This window comes from Epinephelus fuscoguttatus, linkage group LG17, assembly GCF_011397635.1.
Source record: "Epinephelus fuscoguttatus linkage group LG17, E.fuscoguttatus.final_Chr_v1".
Lineage (NCBI taxonomy): Eukaryota > Metazoa > Chordata > Actinopteri > Perciformes > Serranidae > Epinephelus > Epinephelus fuscoguttatus.
This window is the reverse complement of record NC_064768.1, coordinates 18,521,094-18,543,832: the sequence shown is the minus strand read 5'-3', so window position 1 is coordinate 18,543,832 and position 22,739 is coordinate 18,521,094. Positions and strand designations below refer to the sequence as shown.

General features: G+C 42.4%; 1 protein-coding gene across 1 annotated transcript in view; it reads left to right on the top strand.

Annotated features, from left to right (window-relative positions):
• The first annotated feature begins 2,184 nt into the window (after positions 1–2,184).
• LOC125904246 (dolichyl-diphosphooligosaccharide--protein glycosyltransferase subunit STT3B) overlaps positions 2,185–22,739 on the top strand; it is a 118,097-nt gene continuing 97,542 nt past the window's right edge. Inside the window, exon 1 of the mRNA XM_049601529.1 lies at positions 2,185–2,695. Within this exon, the coding sequence (XP_049457486.1) occupies positions 2,436–2,695 (260 nt within the window). The 5' untranslated portion in view covers positions 2,185–2,435. The remainder of the gene's footprint in view (positions 2,696–22,739) is intronic.

Sequence of the window (22,739 nt, the reverse complement as noted above, 5' to 3'; positions counted from 1 at the left end):
TAAAGAAGTGTAGACACCTAAGAATGCCAAGCATAAACTCGGCGAGTCTGTAAAGTTCTAGGAAGGAAAAAAAAACCCAGAGAAGAAAGACAAAGCAAATACAAACATTCGAGTCTGCCTCTGGAGACGAAGGAAAGCAAAGCTGCCCTGCCTGGCAACAGCACTCATTTTGGCTGGCTTTCATCTAGGCCTGGCCTTTTGACAATAGATGCGATTGAAGCAATCTTCACAGCCTGCATTTCTATTTGTCTCAAAGGTCATTCATTCAGAATGTGGAGGTAGAGGGGAAAGGGTGAAGGGGTAGGGCGCTCATCACAGCATAAGCAGGCCTTGATGAATGATCGAGGAGCTGTGTGCATATGTGTGTGTGTGTGTGTGCCCGCTACATAAAGATGTATTCATCGGTATGCATGCTCATATGTGTGTGGGATTACATGTGTTTGCATGCATTGTATCTTTACACACTCGGTTGCCTGTGTGTATGTTGTGTGTGGGTGAATTCTGCTTGGCACTGGCTTTCAGCTGCAGCATATGCCTATAATAGTGTCTATGATACCAGGCTTTGGTCTATGTGAGCTCTTCATGAACTCAAAACTCGTCGCCACTTCTGCCACTCCATCTACTCTCCATGATGACCCCCATCAATTTCCATAATCGTCCTTTTACTCCCCTTTATTATCGGCCTTCCATCTTCCCCGTCTCTCCGACGCTGTATTTTCATCTCCCTCTTATCTCCTCCCCGTCTCTCCAGAAGATAGCCTCAATGCACAGCTGTGCTAAGCCGGCTCAAACTTCAGTCCAATTCTTCTACATGAATATTTCATTTGCATTTTTTAAAATCATGATCTTATGGGTGACAGGAGAGCTGTAAACACTGCTGATGCAAAGTAAGGATGGGGATTTAGGGCAATTAGCAAAGTTTTCAAACCAGCAAATGGGCCATTCTCAAATCAAAGGTACTAAAAGTGGACATAATTAACAACTTATTTTACATTGTTAACAGAAAAACATGCATTCCCTTTAAAACCCAGACTGTCTGATAAGTAGTTATTGCCTCAGTGTGCAGCGTCTGTTTAAATATTCAAACATAACTTACCCAAAGCAATGGTTATTGAAATCAGGTGCAATACATAAACACAATAAATTCACACTTTGCATTAATGGATAATGTTTTGGAGGTCAGTGATTAAATTACATTGCTGCTTATTTAGAAACAGGCTTTTTTTTTGATTATACAATGCTCCAAGGGTAACCTCAGGATAAGATCAAACACTGTGCAGCAGGATTGGTTCATACAAAGCAGCTTTATATGCAACAAATGTTAGGGGAGATGAGAAAAGATTTTTTTGTCCACTCTGACTCCAGAACAAAGTTGTTTCTATCTATAATATTACACAGAAGAGGACTGTTGGACTATTGTTTTGCTCCCTTTGGGACTGAATCACATCTCAGATAAATCAATAACACTTCCTGCCTCTGTCTCATTGTTATATGAAACAGTGCAAGCACAAAATGAATGTATACTATCAATCAAAAACTTGAGCATTTATTTGAAATGTTAAAAAAAGAAAAAAGGTGTCTCATTCCAATATAGGCTCTCAAGGCTTCGGGGGAAGTTGTGAAAGTACATCCTGAGTTTAAGAGAATGATGAATGCTGTGTTCTTGTCTTTGCTGGGGGACATAATAATGATGAGACACATCAATCTTTATTACCTCTCCACCACCCAGTCCAGAACATCCAAGGGCAACAGAAATATTGCACTCACAGAGAACATTTATCTTCACACACCTGCCTATAGCTTTTAGCTGCAAGGAGACAAATTCCCTTCAAGATTTTGGACTGTGTGCACATTATCTTGTCTTTGTTATTCTCTGTTAAAGTGACTAATTCAGCTCCATAAAGCCAACTTTAAGCTGAGTAATAAGCGTTGTATTTATAGCGAGCACCAGAATGACTCAATATTCATCTATAACAGGGGATAATCCTTGTTTCAATCAGACGCAGCCATAATTTACTGTGCTTCCATTGGTGGATTTATTTGTCTATCACATCAGTGCTGCGCTCTGATTGGCTTAGAGATATAAAGCCCCGCCCTCTGGCACCTGTCGAGCTGTGAGAGGCCGCGAGAGCTTCCTAGCGCCCCGCCCACCGCATCCCTCCCGCCCCTATCCACCGGCGTTCAATCGTGAAGCGAATTGACTGTTGCAGGCTCGGTATGTGGCGCATGAGTATGCGTTTCGGGATGTAAGGGCTGCCCCTCGGAGTAGCGATACTGAATTAAAAATACATATACACCCGGGGGACTCAGGAGCCAGAATACCGACGGAGAGCGGGCACAAACTAAGGGAGTTTACGACCGCACGGAGTGGAGGGAGACACGGGAGCGTGGCAGGAGGGACGCTCGAGCAAATCCTACCGACACCGCGCGCAGAAATGGCGGAGCACCACGCAGCCAGCGACGGCAAGCACAAAGCGTCCACCAATGCCGGGGGCTCGGTGCACGGGAACAGCCGACCCGGCGCCGCGGGTGGAGGAGGGGGCAAAGGAGGCCTGTCTGGTGGACTGACACAGCCAGCAGGGTGGCAGTCTTTACTCTCCTTTAGCATTCTCTTCCTGGCCTGCCTGGCCGGATTCAGCTCCAGACTTTTCGCCGTGATCCGGTTCGAGAGCATCATCCACGAGTTTGATCCATGGTAAGCTAGCTAACATTTGTCAGCTGGGTAACAGTTGCTTGTAGTGGCAATGAGAGGCAGATTGATGCCCGTAACGCTCCAGGGGGTCATTTTTAAAAATTAAACATAGCGTCTGGTATTTTCACTGCGTTATTTCACTCTTTACAAGTCAGCACAGTGACAGTTTCAACTACTTAGATGCTGTGTTTATGTTAGCTCCTCACATTCAAGATTGTTTTCCTGTAATGACCAGCAGCAGGGTTTTTCACTTCACACTTTGCCTATGAGGTCAGTGGCCTCATGTGCAGCCCGTCTACAGGACCTTGACATTAAACGGGATGAACCCAGTGACAGTCAGCTAGCTGGTCCGGTTTGACCACTCTCGTGTTGTTTAGCATTCACCCAACAATAACGTGAACACAGCAGCTGCAGAGAGCCGCGCGAGGAGGCTGCAGCTGCAGGTACAACTTTGTGGGAGACATGCATGATTTCTCTGCACTGCTTTAATTCATTGACAATCCAGTGTTGAGCGTGCGAAGTTGAAATGGTTATCTCCCCAGCGGTGGTCGATGTGATTGATTGATTTTACTGCTGGGATAGATTCTCCCTGAGTTTATCACAACTTGCTGAGCAGAGGATATGCACACCGGATTGATGAGATTTGCGCGCAAAAATTACAGCCGGTGCTCATCATGACAGCAGACCTTTTGTAACCCGGAAGCCAACTGATCCGGTGTGGTGTGTCTGTCATCACAATGCAGGATTATTCCGCTTTGTAACGGTGTCACATGGGCTCACAAGTGTCCGCCTGGCTGCAAAGCATCCCCTCACTGCTACTGCTGCTGCTGCGGCTGCTGTGGTGGTGGTATACTCTGTGGCATTCAAGCAGGCAGCACGACTGATGCATTCATTTATTAATTTTCAAGGACAGGTGCTCCATCTTGTTCAGGGTGACACTTGCCTCTTCAATTATGTTGATAACTTGATTGCATTTTATAGCCATGGGGCCAAGGCTTAGGGCTACCAGAGGGTCCACATGGTTCAGATGAGCTTGATCCTGCTTTGAGACTGGAATTTGCACCGATCGTAGCACTGAATTATTTCTTTACAGCCGTCATGAATCGGATTAACCAACATCACCTATGGTATTATTTTCCTGCACTTAATAGGAGCTGCTTTGCCTCAGTTTGGGGCTATGAAGTGCCATCAGTTCCTACAGTTGAGTCTGCACAGTTCTTTGGAAACATGTCACAGAAAAGAAAGCAAAGGCGCACTTTGATATTCAAGAGTTTAAAAGCCCTTGCAGCTATGAGTAGTCTACATCTGTTGTTCTCAAAAGAATTTCTCTGGGACCCTGAAAATAAAGCAATGCTTGGATGAAGCCTTCTGTTGCGGGCTTAAATGTGCAAAATGGTGATTTCAGCCACAAAGTAATGTCTTTTTTAAATATATATTTTTAGACGCTTTACTTAAATGTTTGATGAAACGCTAAATAATCGTGTATTTATATGGAAAGTGTGTTTATCAACATGGAGATTCACAACAGAAATATAGCTGTAGTTGACTATTCATGAATTTTGCAACATTCATCCCCCTCTAGTCATCTTTTGACCCCATGTGTAATCCTGATCAGCTTCCTGAGAACCATTGCCCTACATTTCTACAATCATTAACACTCTCGGGAATTCTTCAACGTGCATGGCAGCCGTAGCTCTAGAGTTTTTGTATAGATTAACACATAAACCTGACCCCAGTGAGTACTGTTTTTGCCAGGAATACTAATTGGGACATTATTCAAAGATTTATTCTGGTATCTTCTGTTGACTCTCAGAGGCGAGATCAGTCTGTGTTGCTCTCAGAAAAAGGCAGGTTTTTCTGATGATGTTGCATTGCATATTATAATGTCTTCACCCTTTTTGACACCGTCAAAAGAAAACAAGTATTTTTACAACTGCAGGCACAGAGAGGGGATGCTGATTGGAAGTGGCCGTCTGGATGCTGATATTGATTTTCCTCCACGCACAGCTTCAAATTATCCGCAGCTAACCATTATGTTAAATAAGCCGGCAATTTGATTGGATTTACAAGCACCAAAATGTCAAGCTTATTCTGCAATATGCAAACACAATTTTGTAGGCGAGTCCCTGATATGACTTGCCCGTTATCTGTCTGTGCTCATTTTGGTTTCCTAATATTTGTTGATGATTTTAAGAGCAGACAGGCATTAGTTGGCATTCAAGGAAGATTTTGTTTGTCTGCTGCTGTGTTCATGAAAGTAATTAATTCCTGAAGTTGTGTCCTGACTCAGAAATGCATTTCACTTTTTTAACCAACTCCGAATTACTTCTTTTCTTAAAGCAATGAGTCTGTAGATGGTTTCTGCTGAGAATATGTTGTGACTACTAGACTTTACCTTGTGGAGCTGTAATTTCTTGACTCTGCTGGTAGAAATATATCCCTTTTTTTAACTACCTGTATGTGCCAAGCTGCTGCTGTTGCACCTCAGAAAGAAATCAGAAAGAGAAAGATTTGTTCCTGCCCCCCTGAGTTGACTTTTATACAAATTCTCTGTCCAGTTTATTGAGTTAGTGGAAGGAAAATGTAACTAGACTGAAAGCTATACACAGAGGCACATACATCTGTGTAAGGGGGGGCAGCTTTCCTTGGAAGCAGTCAATTTTTTCCACCTTGGTTATGGCAGGCAATAGAGTCCGTTCTGACAGTAGAGTGAGGGGAGAAGAAGCGTCGCTGTCAAGCAAATAATGAGCTGGATACGTGGGTATAGCAGCACAGACCTACACTCTCTCTCTCACACACACACACACACACACACACACACACTTACATCCCTACTCTCTCTTCGACCTGTCGGCATCGGAACTGCTGCTGCCTCGCATGACTGGAGCTTTGCTCAAGGTCTTGATGGATGCTCACATTGTGTCATACAGGATGTTGGCGTTGAGTAGCGACGTCCACTAAAGCGGTGTGTGTTTGGGCATGTGTGGTCCTTCAATAATGACTCAATAAGTCAGTTTGACAAACAGTTGTTTTAGACATCTTCTGGTGCAAAGCTCCGATCAAATACCAGTGTTGCTTTCCAAATGTAAAGTCTGTATACTTAAATGCATGAACACATTTTTAAACCCTTTAATGTAAAGTAACGTAAAGCCTGGGATTGTCTGCAGCACTATCAACTAGAGGTAAATCGATTTATCGGTTTGGCTGAGTAATTGGCGCCAATTGGACATTTTACAAACTATCGTTATTGGCGGAAATTGCCTATAAGAGTGGTACAAACTATCATTATTGGTGGAAATTGCCTCTAAGTGTGGCCAGTGGCTCAACCTCCACCTGTCACGGGGGATGCACATCACTGACCAGAGTGGAAGATGGGAGGGTTGTGGTGAATGGAGCAAAAAGGAACTTGACCAGTGTGTACAGCTCCGGAGAAAGCAGGTCCCTTCTGCTATGAGCTGGTCTGTATCCATACTATCATTATTATATCGGCCTTCAAAAATACACAATCAGTCGACCTCTAACTACTAAGTTGGTGACCCAACATGATGAAATGAATGTAACTGATAGTGTCATCATGTGGATTGGTTGCCTCACATGTGATACCCACAATGCTATATATGATGGCTAAAATAAAGCACTTAAATGGTTGCAGTGCAAAATTTCTTATGGACACAACTGTCAAATTAGAAACCTGGGTTTGTTGCAGGATTAAAAATAGATAGTCTTGCAGTTGTTTAGGTAAGTTGAAAAGGTTATGTTCAGTTTAAGGTAAGAGACAGTTGGGACTGTAGTATTTGTGCCATCTGCTCCTGTAGCATTTGTGTGCCATCTGCAGTGTGCACACTCACTCCAGCAGCTTCACCAGGTTAATAGAAGATTCAGCCCAAGAGCCATTGGAAAACTGCCTAATGTGCTCTAAAACTATCAGAACACATTACCTTATTCCTGCTCTTTCTTTCAGCTGATCCCACCATTTGCCCGCATGCTCTCTCCCACCTGCCTCTCCTCTTATACTCTGCAAAATTTGGGTGCAGCATAATCTGAATTTTTCCGAGGAAAACACAAATCTACGAATTGTAACAACACTTTCATTGGCTTTGTGAATATCCTGATCATCTGGGTGGGAAACCTGCAGAAGTGGCAGCTCTAACACCACCACAGATGGGACACGATACAGAATCTCAGACCTTTTTCGGAGGCAGTGACATTACTTCATGTAGGACACAAAGAAAACATCCAGTGATATGCCGGCTTTTGATTGTCAATCCCAAAACAAGAGATGTGTGATTTAACACCTGAAATGTCAGCAGTCTCGCAAAATGCCTTGTACAATCCTCCACTATCTCAAACAACACTTTGATATCAGTTAACACCTCAGAAAAGATGCTTCGGTGTTTCTGACCTCTTTTTATAATACAGTCTTTGCAGCTGGAAGTTGTTAAGTGCTGTGATAATGAAATCTCCCCACATGTGATGTTACCACCTCAGCTTTTTTTGAAAAGCCAGCAGAATTAGTGGGAGTAGCAGCTATTGTGTGCCCCCCCCCCCTTTTCTCCCTGCTTCTGTCTTTTTCACACACGAAAAACATGACGTCCGCCTCAAAGTAGATCAGGCCATACCAGCAGCAGCTGCCGGCATAGCAACACGTAGCGAGTGCAGTAGTGTGGGAAAATGGAGAATAAGTCGTGATTGATCTTCCTACCAGACACTTGGCTGGAGCTGTGATCTCTGCCTAAACCCCCGACTGACTGTCCAACAGCGTATGAAATATTCAGCGTTCAGACGGTGTCCAGTTACCTGCAGCAGGAAAAACTTAGTGAGAGCCTACCCTTGGTTATTACAGTCTGGTTTCCTAAGATTACATTATTCTTTGTTTAATAGATTGGAGTTACCACGGCAACTTATTAGCCATTTCACAGCAGTGCCAAAGGTAATGACTATTCTGGCTGCTGCTCTTTTGTCAGTACTCCAGCCTCGCAGGCCAGGCCTCCTCGCAGGCATATCATATCACAACACTTACAGGACACCAGAAAGCTAGCACACTTAGTTTTTTCTTTTTTAACTCTGCCTTGCAGAACTTTTTTTTATTTGCTGCTTTCTCCTCAGTCAGGAGACTTGATGTCAAGCCCCTGATGATTAAGTGCTATTTCCCAGGCCCGAGCCTCCCAGCGGACTAGTGTCAGGCATAGCAGGGGAGTGTGTGAATCCAAGGTGTGCTGCACAGTGTGTGTAAGGCGGAGAGCGACAGATCTTTTTCAGGGCACCTGGGGCATGTTTAGATGAGCTGAGATGGGAAGGAAGGGAGCAGCAGGCACAGGGGCACCTCCGGCTAGCACAATGGAAGGCATACAAACAACTGGGGTTGGGCGATATACTGATATTATATTGATATCGTGATATAAGACTACATATGTCTTTTCAGAAAATTGTGTTTACAATAAAGTGATTCTAGTTTCTTTAGTTACCAGACTGTTGTAGCTGTTCTATTATTTGCCGTTGCCCTTAGTCATTGTTTCCAAATTACTGATGATTATCAAAGATCTCATTATGTAAATCTTTTGTGAAAGCACCAATAGTCAACCTTACAATAGTCCAGTGTTTTCCGACGTAAATGGTTAGCAAAGCTGCGTCTGTGGAGGCTTGGATACACGCTTACATTCAGCTTTTTTGGGGCCTTTATTGTGCCCATACAACCAACAAGACATCTTAATGTATACCAGCTCTTTCTCATCAGAATTGCTCCAGGGTTTGAGTAATTGTGTCTGTCACTGAAAATGCTGATGATGATGGGGAGACTGGGGGCAGTTGCAACAATTTTTAATTTTGATGTCATGCAAAAAAAACGCTGTAAGTATTTGGATACAGTTTTTATGTAGGTAACTTGTGTTGTGTGTGTGTTCTACAGTTGTTTTTACAAGCGATGTTAGAGTCGCAGCATTGGTTGAAACATCAGTTGTCATGTTTTAAATCTGCCCCAAGTGCAGGAGCGGTTATAACAGCATATGAGGTGTGAGAAGCATTTTATGAAATGTAATTTGATGTCTACAAGTGTGTGTCTAAAGTCCTTTTTGTGGCAGCTGTCGTGCTAAGTATCTTCCAGGGTTGCAAAATAAAACACACTTCAGCATTGCTGCTGGAAAAAAATCCTTGAGGAACCACTGTTGTAGCATTATTGGCATTGAGGTATTTGGTCACATCATTTGATTTTCTCCCTAATGCCCAGCCCTACAAACAGTATGAGATTGAGTAGTTTATTTGTTCTACAGGGGACTAGGTGAATATGTAATTTGACTATAGGTAGATTACTAATCGTACTTAACGTGTGCAAATTCAAACGGCTGGTTAGTTGAATCTCCTCATCCTCTCTTCATACCCTCTATATTGAGGTTATTGTCTCGGCTGTGAATAATGTGCAGAGGTTTGTGCATTCAGCTTTTTGCAAGCTATTCTAGGATGCTGTTCAGGACAATTACAAAGAGCAGTATATAGTTTAAAGGTGAAAGGCACTGGTCGACTCATTCCCACTGAATTGAGGTTGCTGATGCCCTAGTTTTTATCCCCCAATTTGCCTGTCAGCCAATTTGGTTGGGGCCCATTGTGAAAGTGCTGGCAAGATTGCTACCTAACAAGAGGTGCTTGTCAGCAGCCCGGAGGCCACACGAGTCACAGATGCCTTGATGGAGGATAATGGCACTGAGAGGTAGCCCAATTTGTTAGCGTGATGAATTGCCTCTGCTGCGCATTCAGAGCAATATTTGTGTTTGTGTGTTCAACGGCACATTAAAAGCTTCACGGGGCGTTTGGAGCCAGTGAAAGTGTTAAGTGTAATTTTACATTTAATTACATGGGGGTGGAACAGGTTCAGCATTACTCGCTGTTTGCATAAGCTGCAGTACAATGTAGCCATGACTGTTATTCATTTCAAATTACCTTGAGCTGCTCCTCTGCCCCACCTTTCTCATCCACGGGCTTTTTGCTAGTTTGGCAGCTGCTTGCTAATGAGATTTTAAGAGCATTGTCCTCTGACAGCGTCGAGCATTGTGTTCCAACTCTTTGCTCTTTATTGAAGGCTAAAGAGTGTGATCTTGTACTCCCTATAACTTTGAAACATGGCAGCAGTGCAGCACCAGCAACTGCTTACACCCAAGCCTGGTGCTCACATCTCTGCATTTAGGATGTAGATGGCAGTGTTTCCTATTCTGTGCGTTCCCTTACAGGCAAGGCTTCACAGTTTAATTCAGTTGCTGTTTAATTTACCTTATTTCACACAATGTGCCCACAGTGGAAAAAAAATAAAAATTCCTTCTCAGTTAGAGCAGTTTGGAGCTTCAGTAGCTTGCCTTTCTGTTCAACCCATCCACAAATAATTAAAATGATCTGCCAACAGATGACCAACACACTGAGAAGTGTACTGATGTGGATGAAAATGTAAGGATAAAAAAAAAAAAAGCAGACTGGTACATTTACTGTGTGGCAATGTTTAAGATACAGGAGATAAAGCAGGTTTCCTACAATTACTTTTTAAGCTCCATGTATTCTGCTCTGGTATTTGTTTGAAGGACAGTTTGCTCTGGTAATTGAAACACTTTGACTAGTTTTCCTCACAGCTGACAGAACGTGTTTTGGCCTGAGGAGGCTTTTTTAAAAGATATTTTCTGGGGCTTTTTGCCTTTATTTGATAGGACAGCTCTAGCGTAAAGGTGGGAGAGAGAGAGAGAGAGAGAGGAGATGACATGCATCAAAGAGCTGTGGGTTGGAATCAAATGCGGCAAGGACACAGCCTTTGTATGTACTGTAAGGTGCCCGCTCTACCAGGTGAGCTTACAGGTGCCCCCTTTTTCAGTTGTTCTCAATGACAATGAAGCGTTTTGTGCACTGCTTTTGCGTTGCTGAGTAGCTCGTGTTTGTCATTGTTGTGGGAGCACCCTGAACGCCTGGAGTTGACAACAACTAAAACTCAGATCAGGAACGTGCTCAGTGTCATTGGCACTTTTCCCATTGTCCAATTGGATGAATTGGCAGGCAGGACTTCTGTGGTGGCGTTGAGAATAAGTGGTAGCATACATGGTTGATGTTAAGCTAATGTTAGCTCATTTACATTGTTGCCCTAGGCATGCTGCAAGACATATCTGAATATGTTGTGGCCTCAACTACTTTCTGATATTTAACCAACTGTAATTAGGGCAAAGGATTCACAGCACATTGCCAAACTGTCCATGACTCATCCTAAAATAAGCCTTGAACTGACCATCATCCAGGCAATCGTCATCATCCAGCTGGTGGCACTTCCTGTGATTTCTTCTCTTCCTGATGGTCTGATGTTCCTACAAGCATCTCAGCTTCCCTTTGTCCAATCCCCCATCACAGATCTATGAGTTTACTTCACAACAAAATGATGCTAAAGCGAAGGACAGGTACTTACCTAGCAGCAAAAAAAAAAAGTGCTGTGTCTCATCGGGGCAGGCTTTAATAAAACGGGCTCCTACTCTGTCTGATCGGGGCCTAACATCGTTGTTGTTTGCACAAAACTAAACCGCTGCATTGACACTGGATTGTTGTTCACACAGCAAGTGTTAGTGGTCAGCCTTGATGATACTTCAAAGGTTGGAATGATGCTGATGAAAGATGTTGCGGAAAACACTTGCTGAAATAAAGAGATTATGGAAGTTATTTTATGTCGATATAGTTGCTTTAACTTTGGATCTCAAAGTGTGCTCTTGAAAGTAGATATGGATATTGTGATATGCCAGGCCGTATTGCTGTACTGTTATCCTTGTACTGTGAAGACCTAATGTGTCTTGATATAAATGTCCAAAGAGCATTGTGTCTAATACTGGCTCCTCAACTGGAACTGATCTTGGATTGGGCCCAGAAACAAACCTGGGTAGCAGAACTAAATTTATCCCCTGTGTTCTCATCTACAGAAAGCGCTACAGGAGACACTGGACAAACTTCATGCACACACTCACACATCAGTGTGTGTCACACAGACTGGAGATGCGTGGTTGATGCAGCTTTTGTCAAGCTGTTTGTACTGTGTTGTCATGGGCGCTTTGATGTGATTGTTGTTCCATGACCACCCAGCCTGCAGAGCCCATCCGACTAGAGAAAACAGAAGGAGCGACGTGTCCGCTTAACAAATGCAGAGCTGTAATTGACGGCACTCCTTTTGGATGCCTTTTGTGAATGCGCGCTCCTGTGTCTTTTCCTATAGTGATTGTTCTGTACATCAGTAGAAGTGTGCCACTGGTCAGCAGTTAGTCTTCATGCTTCAAGCTTCCCCAGCACCACAACAGACATCCCTTCCCTCTTCCATCTCAGTGAACTGAAACATGTTGGATATATAACTTTACAGGGTGCAGCCTTAAACACTTCCTACACAGAGCTCCATTTTAGTCCAGCGCTCCACTGACTCAGTGAACATTAGCACTGCGATTCAAAGTGCTATCTATTTAGAGAAGGTGAAATTTGAATGTTTTGTGATGTAAATTTCTTGTTTATTTTATTTTCCGTTGGCTTTCATGACAGACAGACAGGTAGCTGCGTGAATGTGCGAAAACATAGTGCCCACTCTTAGTTAGCCTTCACTCTACGCTGTGCACCACCCAGGTCAGGTGGGGGCTAGCTAGTAGTGCTGCTCATTGGACAATTACCACCGATAAAGCTGCTATGGAAACTTGGTGGCCACCCTCTGGTCTCCCCCCAGGTAGCCCTGATGAGCCAGCGGCCTCTTGATCGACAAAACCCCATTAGCACTAATTACGTCACTGCTAATTGAACTTACAAAGCTAACAGTAGTTAACAATGCTAAAGGGGTTTGCAGCTTGAAATTAAGGCGCTTACTGACCAAAGCAACCTGAGGGGAGACCATAGAGTAGGCACAATGTTTCCATAGTAACGCTGTTGGGTCGGAATCGCTATACAGGCGGTAATTGCCAAATGAGCTAGCTAATGTTAGCGCCAACCAGGCAAGGGTGGTAGGTAGCATACATGACATGTCAAAAGGTCACACCTGTCCTGTCCTGCTGGCTCACTCTTCTTACACAGACATCAATTCAGTTACAACCTCGCTGCCAGCCTTAATGTTGAACAATAATGTCCCCACATTCCGTGTACATACCTTTTATACCAAACAGCGAGATGAAATGACAGGACAACTTTTCGGCTTGAGCAGGCGCCGTAAAAGGGGCTTTAGTGTTAGACTTTAGGAGAGGGCCTGCAAAGTTAGACTTTGCAGAGAACCTCTGTAAAGGACTAAACATTGAAAGACCAACAGGTGTAGATGATGCATCTGCGGAGTCAACCCCAAACTAGGGCTTATCCTGAGGGGAAACTAAAGTTATACTTACCCAAGAAACCCCAAAATCTGCTTGTTATGACAGTCTTGTGACTTTGTCTGCAGTTACTGAAGATCATTGTTGGTCAGACAATTCTTGAATATTGGCTCAGCCTCGCTGTTTTCCATTTCCCCTTCATGTTGGCTTTGAAGTGGTCCTTGATGTCCTCTGGATGGCGTGGGGTGGAAGTGGGGCAGAGGGAACAGAAATGATATGTGCTTATCATACATCCATGTCCTCTTACTGACAGGAGTCAGCATGCAGCTCTGTGGGCGAGCACACCTGCATACAGAGAGGAGAAAAAAGGAGGAGTGAGAGAAACAGTGGTAGGATGGTAGGAGGTGGAGAGGGAGAGAAGAAATTAATGCCTGCCAGGCATCCAATCTGAGGGAGGTTTTGGTGTTGCAGCCAGAGAGATTTCATTGTTCCAAAAACTGCCTCATCAGTTTGTTTGTGTGTGCGTGTTCACGTGTAATGTTTGTGCTTTATGTTTTTATGCAGGGAGGATAGGGTTGATTTGCTATTTTGTGTGCCTCGGCCTCAGGTTAAATTGAATGTCTTCTGTAGCTGACAGACTACTTACAGCGGAGCCCATTTAATAAGATCAGCTGCTCAAAGCATCTCTAAAGCATTACTGAATAGTTAAAATAGCTCAACTCAGCTTATTCTTGAGTAATTTTTCTCCTTTCAATTTAATCCCTCCAACACTTTGCAGAAACTCCCTAGGAATTTGCTGTTTAGCATCAGCAGCAAACCCAGGTAGATTGCTAAGAGCTGGCTTAATCAAATAAATCCCAAAGCAGAGGTTATTATGAAAGTCAGGTAGTTGCAGCACCGCTGTGGTGCATTGTGTAACAATTTAGTTGTTTGGGTTCTCGGCTCAGTGAGCTGGTTATCTGTTATATGAAGTTTCCACTGCATGTTTCACATTGAGATTTGCCTGCTTAATTCTGTGTGTGTCGATATGCCAATTGGCTGATTCCCTGGTTAGATGATTGGCTAGCAATCAGTTTGGCACCTCTTAAATGCCTTGTGTTCTGTTGTCATTTAGATTCTGCTGTCTCCATTGGTAGTCTTTTATTCCTTTTCCCTTTTTCAAGGTAAGATTTCTGTAAGCCTCTTACATATTTTTGTATTTTATTCACATGAATCAGTTATTTAGTTTGCAAATTGTTGTATGAAATTATTGCAATTCAACACAGTCTGTTTCAGTCTTTTATCGCTATGCAAATACTTTAAACCCATAACTAAAGCTAATCTCAGATATGATGTTATTTCATTTCCTAGAAGGGATGACGTGGCTTCTGCCTCTTCTCCCACCACTCTGTTTTGTAGATGCCGCAGTAAATCTTCCACAATACTGTATCTTCCTGTGTTAGAATATTTATATGCTCTGCTGGAACTGCCGTCCCTTCAGTTTTATGTGTACATGCTGTCCCCTGAGATTACATGTGTTTGTTCTGGGTGCTTTGGTTCCCTCCTACACCAAGAGAGTAGTGTTGGAAATTAAAGATACTCCTGATGTTGCCCTTGACAAAGGCACTGGCCTGCTTCCTGAGGGCCAATGCTTCCCAAAGCTTTTAAAAAATTAGGACGTATCAGTTGCAGAGGATGATTTTGTAATGGGGGTCCTGTAACCGGGACTCTCTCTTTCCGAAGAGGAGTAGATATGATTTGGAGCTGCAACCAAAGCTGAAAACACTATGGTGCTGCCATGGTGCGGCGCATCATGTGACACGCGCTAAGTCCCCTAGCACACACTGGATTCGTCATGCTGCAGCTCGTCAACACATGACCAGGCAAAGTCATTACTACTTTTACTGAAAGATCTGTACTTCTGCCACCCATGCATAGTTTAAAATCATGTGTGGACAGCTCCTAATTTCTTACCTGAAGAGCTGAGCTTCAGAGCTGTGACTCGCCAGGCAATATCTTTTTGGCCATTGCCTTTGTAATGACGGGATTGTGGGTCATTTAGCTGGGGATATTTCTCAACCTCAACAACGAGTCACAAGACAGCAACAGCTACAGAGTTCTCTTCACACATCAATGGTGAGGAGAGGAGTTGGGCTGCCATACGAGCAGAGCAAAAGAACTTCTACGGAAGCTTTTATCTACAAGCAGGAAGCGAGTTGGGGAAAAATGCATTTAATCCCAGTGGTGGTGAGGCTGGAAATAGGACAGTGGTATGAAGTGCCGTGGGGCGGTGCATCCAGGAGCGCCAATGTGCGTCTAGGGTTGTACGTTCGAAAATAATTCTTTTCTTTTTTTTTTTAACACAAGGTGTCTCCAGTTTTAGCCCAAATGAACATTTCCTTTATTGATTAATCTGCCTGTTATTTATTTTATTAATTGTAGGTCTATAAAATATCAGACAATGGTAAAAGATGTGCATCACAATTTCCTAGAACCCAGGTGAAGTTGTTGGATGCTTAATTTTGTCTGACCAACAGTCTAAAAGCCAAAGACATTCAGTTTACCCTTATATGAGACTAAGAAACCCAGCAAATATTCACATTTTCACAAGAAATCACACATAACTAATATTTTTAGTCCTCCATACAGGTAACAGTCAGCAGCAACCATGCCTGTCACGATGCTGCTTTTGTGGGAGGTTATATTGTCCAAGACAAAATTGCAATAAACGATATTGTTGTCATTTTGAGACCTTTTTATGCCACTGTTATAATGGTAAATTAGCATTATGATGCAAGTACATCCTTTCAAAGAGCACTGAACTTTTAATTCTAGAAATATTCAAACATAGGGATTAGAATATTAAAAAATACATACGCAATATATTCTTAAACAAGTATATAGAAATAAGTATGCGTCACATTATAGTACCTTTTTCTTTGGACTTACAGTTTGCAGGGGTAGAGAGAAAAACGTGAGGAATTGCTGCCCCCTTTCAGTAATGGTCGAAAAATCCTGCTGTTTATTTTGTCTAAAATGTTGGTGACGTTATGGAAATAAATGCATGTAAACCAAAGGGCATATTTGAGGTCGGCAAAATGATCGAGGTCATGTCCATATGTTGTATGACAAGTAAGTAATTATTGTGACAGGCCTAGCTGCAACAAGAGGGCAGTGTTCAATGCAGTTTACAGTGAACTCAGTTCTCTTGTGGAAGAAACTAATTTGCCTACAATAAAAGAAAGTGAAGATGAAAATGGAACGAAAACTTGAAAGAGCTGCTGATATGTTTGCGTTTATATGTTAATATTTTTTGCCCAGATTTTTGTAGTTTTATGTTTTCTACGTGATTGTTCGAACAAATCCGGATTATTCCCTTGATTTGATGAATTTTTTTGGTTTTGTTGTGAAAATGATTCCTAAGTATAACCTTACTCTTCCCATTGTGCGTCTGCCAAAGGGCATCTCTCTCTCATTTTGGCAACACCCGGTCTCTTGTTTTTCTGGTGCAGATGTGGCCATTGTTCAGCTGTTGTGTTTATGTTCATTCTCATCGGTCCATTGAGAGGGGATGACTTTATTGTCGCAGCCTAGCCACTGGCAAGTCCACCTGGTGTGACATTATGGAGCATTATGGTCTGAGGCCACGGCTTTGTTTTAGGTTGCCAGAATGGCTGAGTTCCAGGCAAGGACACAACTGCCCAGGGTTGCTTTCTTGTGTTGCAGGGGAAAGGAAGGAGTGGGCGGAAGAGGCCTTGGGGCAGAGGAAAAGCAATGAAAGTTGGACGAATGAAGTGGTGTCAAGCAGGACAGAATGACAGCTGGAATAGGCTGTCAATCTGTGACTGGCCGAGAAAGACGGGCCTGTCAGGCGGCTGTCATATCACTGTGGTTATCAAGTGGAGCAGCTGGCAGGTAGTCTGAGTGAGCAGCTATGAAACAAGGTGCAGCAAAGAGTATAGGTTTGACCCAATGAAAGGATGAAATGGTCCTGATACCAAGACCAGAGTGGACAGTAATCTAGACTTCCTTCTTCCACTTTATTTGGTGACTGAAGTTACTTTTTAGGGCATGTAGCCTCTAATGGGGAGGTACCAATTAAAATCCATTGTTTTATTACAGATAAATACACAAATACAAATACAGCATTTGAACGTTAAATTTATGGTAGCTGAACTACCCATGCATTTGGCAAAACTCTCCATTCCATTGTCAAAGTATACAGACATTAACTCATAGTTGGGTCCAGGACCTCAATTCCGTAACCGTTCTCTGGCTGAGATATTTTGATGATTGATTTAACTTCTATGGACCTTTTATGTAGAAAAATAGGCCACAGTGTTGTTTTCCAATCCTGGAAAATTCATTGAGGGAGTAAACTCCTTGAAAGCTTTGGAAAAGTCATAATGCCAAATGTATTTTTTGTAGCTGTTGACCTAACTAGCTTCAGTTTGCATCAATGCGTGATGTTTTCTTTGCCATCATGTACATTTTATTTTCTCTCCGTGTTCCATCTCTCCTTTCATGTAGGCCAGCTAGCTGTAATTATGTTTGAATAGAGTTTGAATCTGATTTGTTTGAATAATGCTGGACAAGTTTGACAAGAAAAATAACATTGTGACAGTGAGATTTAAGGATCAGGAATCCCAAAGTTTCCATACCCAAGCCCCACTACTTTATAATTGTACTACATTTTGTGCACCCTAGGGTTTTTAGTTGTCACTTTGAGCTCCAATGGCACTTTGGTTTTGTTTAAAGTGCTCTGAAAGTAGAGCGTGGTAGTTTGAAGGTACAGAGTATTCTCTCTGTTTTTTTTAATTAACCAAAAGGTCAAACAAACTGTCAGCCACCTATAATAATATAATTAACATTTTTGAGTTAAGTATACTATAAAGTTATGTTCTTAATATATGTTGTGAGTTGTCATGGAAATGTTATCACGAAAAGGTATTGCAAAGTTTCGAAATTTTGTCCATAAAATGTGTTGGAACTCTACTTGAAAAATTAACTTTTGAAATGGAGCACCTATAATCATGAGTGAAGACACATATTCATTAAAGTCGACCACAGAATACCTCTGTAAGATTCTTGGACTAAAATAATTGATGAATGTATGACAAGAGAAGTAATATTACTTCAGAGTAAGCACAATAGCTGTAACTCGAACTGTTGAATAATGAAGCATTCATGCAGAATGTGCACGCAGTTCATATCTGCCACTGGGATGAGTATGTGAGTATGTCAGCTCTCTGCACGCCATGCTGCCATGGATGGTAGCGTATGACAACAGCAGGTATGGGAGATGGATTTAGCTCCCTGGCAAAAAAAAAAAGAAAAAGAAAAAATCATCACAGGATTTTTGGTAGAGACTTAGGGCCTAAATTTTTTATAAAAGGTCCACAGAAGTCAAATGAATCATCAAAACAACTTAGCCGGAGAGCAGCCACGGAATTGAGGTTCTGGACCCAGCTAACATGAAGCTTTTCTCTCTCTGTTGTGTGCCTCATTTCTGCCGACCTCTAAAAAACAGATGACACTTGGATGTCTGCATGGCAAGGGTGAAGTTTCTGCTGAAGGGGAAGAGGGAGGAAAATCGAGATTAAAGTTAATCATCTGCAACAAATTAATCGAGAAAGTTTAAAGCCCCTAAAAATCCATTACAAGTGTTTAATATTCAATGTGAGAGGTTTAACCCCTGCAAGGATCGACCTGTGGGGATGTTTGCTGTAGTAGTAGAAGTTCAGCCAGATCTTGCAGAATAAACATTTTTGGACATAGTTTTATTGTGAACTGCAGTGTCATAGCCAATAATGTGGAATATTTTGACATGGATTTGCTTATATATTTATTCATGAGGAAAGACCACAGAGAAACCCCCTGGGATACGGGGGCTGCTTTTATTTCAGCTGAATTCTTCAGGTCAGTCAGTGTCATTATTTAAACACCTGCCTTCCACTATCATCTCCATACCAGTCAGAGTGACAGAAGGCACAATGTAATATGAGTGCTCGCTGAGAACAGGTTTCCCTCATGGAAACTGCGGGCATTGTTGGCATGCAGCTAACCTGCTGCTATAAAAAGTCTAAGGAGTGCTTTGAGAATAGCATGACTCATTGTGGCTCCAGGCAACCCACAGCAGGCATCAGTGCACTTGCAGGCCATTAGATAAACAGTTTGTTTCGGCCTTAAGACATCTTCAGGGGAAAAAAGCAGCTCTTTCAAATCCTAGTGAAAGATTATAGGCTTATCACAGATTGCTTCCATAACCCTGTTTGACAGATAGATAGTGTAACAGCTCTTTCATAAATGGTTGTGTAAAATAAAAAAAAATAAAAAAAAGACAAAAGCGACCTCTTAATCGGAGTCAGGGTGTACTTTACAGAGCTGCAAACAGATGTCTGAGAATCCTTCCTTCTCTTGTATCAATGGCCACACCTGCGTTATAGTCAAAGCTCTTAAAGTAAGTTATACAACATATTTATCGCCCTAAACGCCTAAACAAAAAAATTTGCAGCCATTCCGGGCTGTCTTACTGGAAAGCAGAATGAACAGCCTGCCATCATAGAGAAGGGTGAAACAAGATAATCGATCAGAAGCAGATAACATCCCACACTTTTGAACAATCCATTCTTGCAGGCTTTCATGGTCTTCCAGTTGTTTGTATTTATGGACAGTGATTGTAGTAGTTGGGTGAAGAATAAACCAAGACGGCTCGACAGAGGAGATAAAATCCTGCCTACTTTCTCCTGTACGCAAACCTGAGCAGTCACTGTGTGAAGAAAAATTTCAGATACAGCCCTGCCAATCCTGCTTCTAAAGTGTGTCGTGGGCAGGGGGCTTCAGACGCTGTATTGTCAGGCACTTTGTTTGAAGCATCCTGACCCCTTAACCCTATCGTTTTTGCTTCATAATCCATTTTAAGGGGTTACCGCTCCTGAAAGAACTGTATATTGTTGTGGGGCGGCAGTAGCTCAGTCCATAGGGACTTGGGTTGGGAACCGGAGGGTCGCCTGTTCAAGTCCCCGTCCGGACCAAAATATGGAGCATGGACTGCTCAGAGTGGTCTGACATCTCTCCACTTAGTGCATGTATAGGTCCTGTTTGTGCATGTGTGTGTTCGGACCTGTGCGTAATTGACAAACAGAGTGAAAAATTGAATTTCCCCTCGGGGATTAATAAAGTATATAAAAATAAAAAAAATAAATAAATAAGTATATAACATGGCTTGGCAACAGCCAATCAGAGCCGAGGGGTCTCTAACTCAGCTGTCAGTCAGGTCAGCTGCTTTTAGGACTAAGGTCAAACTAGACAGTGCTGATCAAATATATGTCAAGATTATGTAACTGCGTTGTCTAATTCTCACCTCAGATGTTTTCAGAAACACATTTTAGTGTACTGTTAGCTGTAAAATGAGAAAGGTGGTCTCGCTGGTGGGCGGTGTTTGGTACTCCTGTTTAACTGTAACCGACATGGTGGCTGGGTCACAACCTTTCTTTCTTTTTTTTTTCTTTTACATGTATACGGTACACTGAAATGTTTCTGAAAACATTTGAGGTGAGAAGTAGGCAATGCAGTAACAGAATCTTGATTTATATAAAATGCCAAACTTGAGGCTTCAAAACGGGAGTCCGCAAACCAATGGGTCATGTCACAGTAGCTTTGTCCATTATTTATACAGTCTCTGCATAAGCCAAATCAATCTAGATTGATTATTAACACTACATGTAAGAGAAAAAGTGTGCACTTTTGGGTGAACTAAATGCATATATAAATTATTGAATGCGTTTTGGCCTCGTTTTACACTGAATTAACAATAGAGGAAACACTTGTGTGTCAGTATTGTTGCACCATGCGACCCAGCTTTCTGTATTCTGTTAAGTGTGAAAATGACTAAACTTAAACATCTCAAGCTGTATTTTGCATAGTTAGGGTCGGAAATCTTTTAGATGCAACAAGATGAGGTCAGTATAAAATGTTTTCTCATTCCACTTGCAGTCTCATCTTGCAGCAATTCAGTCTGTAGAGACACAACTCTGCCTACTCACTTTGCCTTTTATGATGCCTCCTCCTGATCCAGCCAAGTCTTCAGAACAGATTTGCTGAAATTAATAAATAAAATGATCCCCTCTCCCCTCCAGCCAACTCTTCAATTTAATGTGTCCTTGAGACATGTAGCACCACAGGAATAGAGGAGCGTTTCTTTCCAAATGCTAATAATTGTTCCGCGTGCCACACTCCCTCTTGTCAGCCGTGGTCCTTCTACATCTCCCAACCACAGGATGGACTGACCCACTTGATTCGGAGCCTTAGTCTTTTGCCTACCACTGATACCCTGGAAAGTTGCTCTCATCCTTAGAAGCTCTCCTTTTTATTGTTCACAGTTTTATCAAGCTGTTTCTGCACGGTGGGGGAGATGTAAGGAAACCATTCTTCGAGTCTGTTGTTATTGAGTCACAGCAGCATCTTGGCAGTCCAATTCAATACTTTCCTCTGAATCAGCCACCATATGGATGTCATGGTGATGCCAACATATCCCTCGCATCATCTCTTGTTCTGTCAGGAGAAAACATGGTTAGGATGCAGCCTCTTTGTAGGTTGTTTATACTCCATAAAGGACATGGATAGCGGACATGCACATGGTTTGGCTCGGCTGTATTTGGTGTCAGCATAAATGCGTGTTTTTTAAAATGACAACATAACATCACGCGGATGCAGTAAGTATAATTAGGACATTGCTTTGCATGAGAACACAACAGAGATTATGATCTCGTTCCCTAGTGGTCAGTTTCAACTGTTTTTATGACTGTTGGTCAGCACAAATTTGGCTGACCTCTAAAGAGACCAACTAGAAATGGAAGTCTGTCGTAAAAAGCTCATGCTGTCCATCCTGCTTAAAACTGACCTTCAAGGAAAACTTCAGTATTTTTCAACCTGGATCATATTTTCCCCTGTTTTTGTTGTTAAGTAACTAAGGGAGACAACAATTTTAAATTGGTTCATTATTGAGGGAGAGCACTGCACCAGCAGCTGCAAAACAGGCTGCAGTGAAACCATTAGGGCAATGACTTACTTGACTTAATCCCTTTTGCTCCTTGGGGAGCATAGGTCTTTCAAGAACTTTCTCCAGCTGGTTCGGTGTTGGGCGATCCTCTCTGCTTCTGATTCCTTGAGTTCTGCCTCGACAGACCTTCTCCAGGTGTTCTTTGGTCTTCCCAGCTTTCTTTTTCCATGTGGGTTCCAGGATAAGGACTGTCTGGTCATGTTGGAGGGAGGTTTCCTCAAGGTGTGCCCAATCCAGCCCCATTTCCATTAGGGCAATAGCACACCATCAATTCATGTCCGCTAAAAGTCCTTTTTTTTGCCACTGATAGGCTCATATTGTTATGAGAGTCTGACAACATTAGCGTAAAAACCCTACAGAGAAATAAAAACACTTTCTTACCTTTCACTTTATCCGGTCTTTTTGTTAATGTGTGTAACTAAGTCTCGTTCTGAAATGATACAGACTTTTTATAAGTCGTAATCAGTAATGACATTGAAAATCTTTTAGGTAACACAAAGCCACGCTTTCTGTTCTCCAACACAACACACTCTTCCTGTCCTCTCTCCAGCGCTCACTAATATTTCATAACGAGACTTCTCCTTGAGCAAGACTTGGTTACACACATTAACAGACAGTATCAAGTCAAAGGTTAAGAAAAACATTTTATTTTTCCGTAGGGTAGTTTCTAAATCAGACAGTTATAAAAACAATCTGAGCCTAAAACAAGCACTTTCAGTGGATATAAATTGAC